Raw genomic sequence first — 7,220 nt, forward strand, 5'->3', positions numbered from 1 at the left:
GGCGCGAGTGAGAACTAGTCTAGTAGAGGCTCGCTAGGGATACATTGTTTGTTTATGTATTCACACATGTATTAAGGTTTCCAATCAATACAATTCTAGCATGAATAATAAACCTTTATCCTGAATAAGGAAATATGAAATAACAACTTTATTATTGCCTCTAGGGCATATTTCCTTCACAATCAACATGTGCTTGCTTACTATCAAAGTGGGGAATGTGTCCAAATTACGTCTTGACCGGCACACGTCATGCATCAAGAGTCAGTTGTCCAATCGAAGGCCCTATCCATTTCGCGTGGTTGCCCCGCTAATTAAGATAGCAATAATCAGGCAAAAGCATTGGGTGTTTAATGACTATGCCTCTTGATCCCCAAGGATAGGATATGCGTTACGGCACCAAACCTTTCTGTCACTTGTGTTCAGAATAACACTTCATTGTCTCGCTGCCCTTAGCCTCTTCATGACTCGCTCTCCATGATCCTGATACCTGTAGGGATGAAGAACGCGAACGAGACAAGAGATAACTACGAAGCAATTTTATGCTACACATACAGGACGCCAATTCAAAGTACTTCCATCGATCTCTCCAACAAATACATCTGGTTACAAGGCCCTTCCCTCAACCCATGACATTATCGAACTACTCACACATGGAGATCAGATTACATGAAGAACTCATTGAAGAACACACCATGATGATTGATTGATTGATAATATGTCTTATAATGGATGTCGTGTGTGATACATGATTACAAGTATGGCTAGATGGCTGAGAACTATGGTGGTGGTGAAGGTTGTAGCTATGGAGATGGGAAATGGCGGCGGCTAGGGTTGATGGAGTTGGCAACCGTGAAGATGATGATGACTAGCTTGTTCTGTGATGTTCTATTGCTCATTCGACGTGGGCCCTTATAAAGGTTGTTCAGGTGGATCAGGCACCTCGGTTGGCATGCAGTACGACCGCTCATACGAGCGAGCGCGATCATATGTAACACCATCTTCTACTCTGACGCCTATGTTGCTCCTCCCACTTGATCTCATCTCTCCACTCTACTTCTTTCCATGTATTGGCTCGATTTCGTCCATAATTGGCCCATTTGATGTGGAAACGAAATAAAAATCGGATATTTGGAATCCTTTGCATTCATTAGTCATTAGTGGCAATACAGAGCGAATATCTCGGTTTCAATGAAATATTTCGGTTTAAACTCAGGCTAGAGGAGTGTAAGTATAACACTCATCATGCATATCAAGACTAGGAGTGATATCCCCAAAGCATCTATATTCAGATTTGAAAATTATTGGATGGAATTTCATGGATTTTATGAAACTGTTAGGAGACGTTGGAACTTAAATCTCTCACTAAGCAACTCAACTAGAGATGTATTTGCGATATTCAATTGTGTCATACAGGGTTTAAAGAAGTGGAGCAAAAACCTATCCAAACTCAACTCCATCGTAGAAGCTTACAACTATGTATCAACTCTTATGGATGGTATTGAAGACCAGAGACCCCTCACTCTGATTAAAAACAACTTCAAGAATATTCTCAAGAAACACATACTAAAAACGTTGGAAGCTAAAATAATATATTGGAAAAATAGATTCAAAAGGAGAGATGTCATCTTTGGTGATGAAAATTCCATGTGGGCTTTGTCCGACAACGGCGGTAGGAGCGATGGGGTCTGAAGGAGGTCTGTAGGAGCGATGGGGTACGACAGCGCAAACACAACGGCGGTTCACCCCAAGCCTGCGAATTGCCTCGTGTTGCAACTCCGATGACATTCCTCACTAAAATGAGTATAACACATATTTATACCTAGCTCAAATTTTGAATCCTGTTTAAAAGAATTAAACTGCATCCGCTCGGTATTTTTCGGTAGCAGCATTTCCCGCCCCCGCCCCCGGGTATTTTTTTAGGATTCAGTAGCCAAAAACTTTGGGTCGTAGTACTTCTCGTGCCGCTGTGTGGTTGAGCTCCGGAATGGAGGAAGTTGTAAGCCTGTGTATGTACGACATTCGTCCACCCTATGTACTACAATCTCCATTTTTTCGCAAAAGAAAATCAAATAAACCTACCCTAAAAAAATAAGTAAATCAAGCGAAGCTTGTTCTTGACCTTAAAAAGAGACTGCCCGTCCTATGGCTACATTCCTCAAGAAACGAGGAGGCTTCACCCTTTTCTTAGAAAAAGAGGAAAAAATGCTTATCTCGCAAAAAAAAAGAGAACAAAAATGCTTGTACATATACAGTATAGTTTTGGGGTACTAGGAAATACTCCAGTACAACAAAGCAAATATACTGGCAAAAAGGAAAAGCAAATACACTCGCAAAAAAGAAAAGCAAATACACTCGCATCACATGCCGCCTTGTTCTGCGACGCCTTGGATGTGCTTTGCGGTTCGGGAGCGGGACGACCGATACGAAATATACGGTCGAGATCTGTCCCACGAGCCAAAGAGGACGCGCATCCTACCGCTCCACGTCACCGATCCGAGGCGCCAACCCCTCCACCAATCAGCGCGCACCTCTCCCCCTCTATAAATCCCAGCACCCACCCTCCTCCATTCCCCACACCATCCCAGCCCCCACCTCCCCTGCCTCCAGCAAACTCACAGCCCCCACCACCGAAGCTCCCAACCCCACCCGAAGCGGCAGCCATGGCCCCCAAGGCAGACAAGAAGCCGGCCGCGGAGAACAAGGTCGAGAAGGCGACGGAGAAGACCCCCGCGGGCAAGAAGCCCAAGGCCGAGAAGCGGCTGCCGGCGGGCAAGACGGCGTCCAAGGAGGCCGGCGGCGAGGGCAAGACCCGGGGCCGCAAGAAGGGCAGCAAGGCGAAGAAGGGCGTGGAGACGTACAAGATCTACATCTTCAAGGTGCTGAAGCAGGTGCACCCTGACATCGGCATCTCCTCCAAGGCCATGTCCATCATGAACTCCTTCATCAACGACATCTTCGAGAAGCTCGCCGGGGAGTCCGCCAAGCTGGCCCGCTACAACAAGAAGCCCACCATCACCTCCCGGGAGATCCAGACCTCCGTCCGCCTCGTCCTCCCCGGGGAGCTCGCCAAGCACGCCGTCTCCGAGGGCACCAAGGCCGTCACCAAGTTCACCTCCTCCTAGACTGACGATGCGTCGCTTGTTGTGACAGATGTGGCTGTCTGATGTATCTGCAAGTAGAAGTAGTAGTTCGTGTGGTAGAAGATTGCCAACGCTTTGTTGGCTTCTTGGTTGTGAGAACTGAACGTGTTGCTTTTGCAAACTGAAATCTATCTAAAAAATGTTGCGGTTGTGGTACTACTACATCTGTGACAGTGATGTTCTTACTAATGCTGGCTTTTCTACTCATCTTAAGCTGAATACAGCCATGTTCGTGCATTTGTGTTTTATCTGCAAGCAGTAGTACCGCTGCTGGTTCTGAATGGCTGATTGCTTGCTGAATCTTGTTTTGCAAATTGAGATGGGATTTAGAGTGATGCATTCCCGCTGCTAGTGATTAATTCAGTCCGACCTGATTTGTACCAGTAGCAAGTGCTTGTACTAATCTCTGCCATGTGTTTGTACTTTGTAGCAATGCAAGTTCAGCTTTCAGATGAGATCTCGCTTTCAGATTCTTCTGAAACTGAACGCATCTATGTTTGGCCATTTGTACTAGTATATCTTTCTGAACTGAACACTGCCACGTTTGGCAAACTGATGATATGTGTATCTTTGTTGAACTCTGGTTATCTGCAAGTAGTAGTACTCTTCCTGGATTGGAGTGGAAATTGCTGCATGGAGCTGCAACCTGCTGATATGCGATTAAGAATAATGATGAATTTCTGTTGCTAGCGATTTCTTCTGTGATGCAATTCACACAGAGGGCTTGTAATAATCTGGCATGTGTTTGCGCTGTGCCGCTGTCACTGAGCGCCCTGCCTACTCAATTTCCGCGTGTGATTATCAATAACGTTTGCCTCGCCCTGTCCTGTTCTTGGTTCGGTACCCCAATAGTATATCAGTCAGTTGTGCACATAGTATCAGTCAGTTGTGTAGCATGGAGTAGGTTCAGACTTGCCAAACTAAAATCAGTTTGGGATCTGTGATTGCCAAACTAAAACCGTGCACGGTGCACCTTTGTTTCTTCACTCAGGAGAGGAGGGTCAAGTGACTTGACTGAGACACAGCTCAAGTGCAGCGTCATGGCCTCGGTGTATCCACTGTTTATAATTTTTTTGCGTTCAGCTAATTCCTCGCGCTCGTGTGGTGCCAGTTTACAAACTGCACAATGCGCACAAGCAATGCGTGGGCCAATAGAAACAGATTCTGAAGGAGAAGAAAGACACACGATTTTTCTTCTTTTCTTTCGGTCCGGGGAACACTTGGCCCACAAATCGTTCTAATTCAAATACCAAAACAATTCTTTACCGTATTTTTTTTTCCGGGCAGTAAAATTATTTTTGTCGAAGATCAGAAGCAGTAACTCCAGCCGTGAACCCTCCATTTGCTACAACGATGGCGTGCTATAGTAGCAGTTTGGTTTTTGTTGATCCTAAAAAAAAAAAGTTTGGTTTTGTTTGGGCGTGTTGGCGCCTTGGCGGCAAAGAGCGAGCACGATGGCGCCCTTCTCCCAGGCCATTTCGCTTCGTCTTCGGCCTTCAGTATGCACGCGAAATCAGTGGCGCGGGGCACGATCCGCATGACTCCTCTTCGACCAATCAAAGCGCGCGAGCCACCTCGCCGCGGATCACTCCCTCGGACTCCTCTTCGACCAATCAGAGCGCATGAAGCCCCCCTCCCACGGATCGCCCCCTCGATACCAGATCCCAGCCGTCCACGCACGACGCATCCAACGGTCCACGCCCCACCGTCCATCCCGAAAAACCAAAACCACGCGCGCTCCCCGCTCCAATCCCCCGCCCGCTCGGCGCTCTCCTCCTATTTAACGCCGTCCCATTCCACTCTTCCTCCTCGCTCCAATTCCCCAACCCACCCAGCAACATCCCCAACACCGGCGCCATGGCCCGCACCAAACAGACGGCGAGGAAGTCCACCGGCGGCAAGGCGCCGAGGAAGCAGCTGGCGACCAAGGCCGCCCGCAAGTCCGCCCCGGCCACCGGCGGCGTCAAGAAGCCCCACCGCTTCCGCCCCGGCACCGTCGCGCTCCGCGAGATCCGCAAGTACCAGAAGAGCACCGAGCTGCTCATCCGCAAGCTCCCCTTCCAGCGCCTCGTCCGGGAGATCGCCCAGGACTTCAAGACCGACCTCCGCTTCCAGTCCTCCGCCGTCTCCGCCCTGCAGGAGGCCGCCGAGGCCTACCTGGTGGGGCTGTTCGAGGACACCAACCTCTGCGCCATCCACGCCAAGCGCGTCACCATCATGCCCAAGGACATCCAGCTCGCCCGCCGCATCCGTGGCGAGAGGGCCTAGGCCGCGATCTGCAATCCATGCGTCGTCTGTTAGATCCTTGTTAGGAAGTGCGTGTGCTAGTAGTGTTTCAGAATGTGCCTGTGTTGTTCTTGTCATGGTGGATCTGTTATGCCTAATCTGATGGTACCTTCTTGTTGCTATCATCTATGGAAATGAAAAATGTTGGCTTCCTGTTCTCATTCATCTGCGTTTGAATGCCTGTTCCCAACGTGCCAATTTTCTTGCCTGATTTATCTAGCTTGTTCTATTCGGCTCTGATTTTGAGCTTAATTGTCATTAGACTGTCAATTTTGTGACGTGTAATCTTGCTAGCTGCCTCCAAACCCAATTGAACGAGCAGTTGAGATGGTACCTGAAAATTGCTTGTACGCTAGTGTGCTTGTCTTCAGTTCTGTCTGTCGATCAGTTGCCACAGTATGTTTGATGTTCAGTGCACATAATCTGTTGAAAGCATCCCTACTGTGCCTAATTATATTGCAAACCTGCAAGTCTGAACCATGCTCTAAACTAAGTGCGTACTGATAGTACAACTTAGTTGGTGTCCTGTCTTCAGATCTTACAGGCTCAGGAATGGCTGCAGGGCTTCGACACCGTGCCTGCAATATTATTGGTTGCATCACCCACAATTTCCTAAATAACGCACCAGAACATCGAGCAAGCGCTGGCGACGATTGGTCAGAATCTCATGCCATTCCTGGTTGTGCAGCTGTCGAAACAGCAGTTGTTGCTTGATGATCTGTTCTCAGTGGATCAGACATTGCTTTGATAGAGTATCATGAATATTGGTCACGAAAGAGAGTATGTGTCCTCCTATCGCAAGCATGTGAAATGACCTGCCTGTTTTAGCTACTGTGTTCTTACTTGCTTCGATTTTGTAGCTTAAATGGTAGTAGTACTGTGTAGTTCCTCTGAACCTGAATGAACAGATGTAGTATGCTCGTTCAGTTCAGTTTTGTGTACCTTACATAAACTGTAGTACTTCCTGATGGTCACATCAGTGCTGAAAGTTTTCTCAACCCTGCTTCTGTTCTGTATAATTTCAAAACTACAAACACAGTTACAAGGACGCCTCCGACTACAGTTTTTCTTGATTAAGTGTTTACCATGAGGCACACTGCTATTTCTTAAGAGAATTTTAGTGGTATCCCATGGGTAACTGCTCCCACAGTAATACCAACGCCAATTTCTTGGTACCTATTCTCGAGTCGCGCACACTTAAAGCGAAACACGGTTCATTCTGGGCAGTTTACATCAGTGCTGCTGCGGGATCCGGATGTTTCTGGTGGTAAGCTGATGTTAGAACAGTCGAGCATCTCGGAATCTAAGTTTTGTAGGAAGAGAGGCAGTATTATGTTTATGAACTGTATAATTAATTTTAAATTATGAAATTTATTACTGATGAACGATACAAATTTTTTGACGGGAGAAGATTTCTAACGGCACTCTGTCGTGTGACTCAAAATGGATGCAGAATATCGGAGGCCATTAAGCTTCTAGCACCAATTACCTGATTGCTAAGTTATTATACGTAATATCGTAGTGTTATCTGAATGCTTGAATCCTAAAAAAGTGAGCTCCTGTAAGCGATGAAAAATGAGAATAGCAGTGATACATTGCAATTCGAGCAAGTTCCTTTTAGATTGTCTTCAGATCTCAAAAACAGTTGGGACGAAGGAATAAGAATCTGTCATTGGAGGACATGCTACAGCAATGAAGCAAGTATATCAAATTGAATTTATATTCACAGTGAATTAGTGACTTATCTTGTTTTCTGGGTTTGGAATACAGCCATAAAAAAAGTCTGTTCCTTGC

The 7,220-nt window shown here is 46.8% G+C and overlaps 2 protein-coding genes across 2 annotated transcripts; both read left to right on the forward strand.

The window, feature by feature from the left end:
• Positions 1 to 2,567: 2,567 nt before the first annotated feature.
• Positions 2,568 to 3,329, forward strand: LOC123142757 (histone H2B.2-like). The gene has a single exon (XM_044561526.1). It carries the CDS (start codon positions 2,661 to 2,663, stop codon positions 3,120 to 3,122), a length of 462 nt encoding a protein of 153 aa, XP_044417461.1. The 5' UTR covers positions 2,568 to 2,660; the 3' UTR covers positions 3,123 to 3,329.
• Positions 3,330 to 4,939: 1,610 nt separating this feature from the next.
• LOC123142768 (histone H3.2) lies at positions 4,940 to 5,587 on the forward strand. The gene has a single exon (XM_044561531.1). It carries the CDS (start codon positions 4,998 to 5,000, stop codon positions 5,406 to 5,408), a length of 411 nt encoding a protein of 136 aa, XP_044417466.1. The 5' UTR covers positions 4,940 to 4,997; the 3' UTR covers positions 5,409 to 5,587.
• The last annotated feature ends 1,633 nt before the right edge of the window (positions 5,588 to 7,220 follow it).

The sequence above is a fragment of the Triticum aestivum genome, chromosome 1B (genome assembly GCF_018294505.1).
Source record: "Triticum aestivum cultivar Chinese Spring chromosome 1B, IWGSC CS RefSeq v2.1, whole genome shotgun sequence".
NCBI lineage: Eukaryota > Viridiplantae > Streptophyta > Magnoliopsida > Poales > Poaceae > Triticum > Triticum aestivum.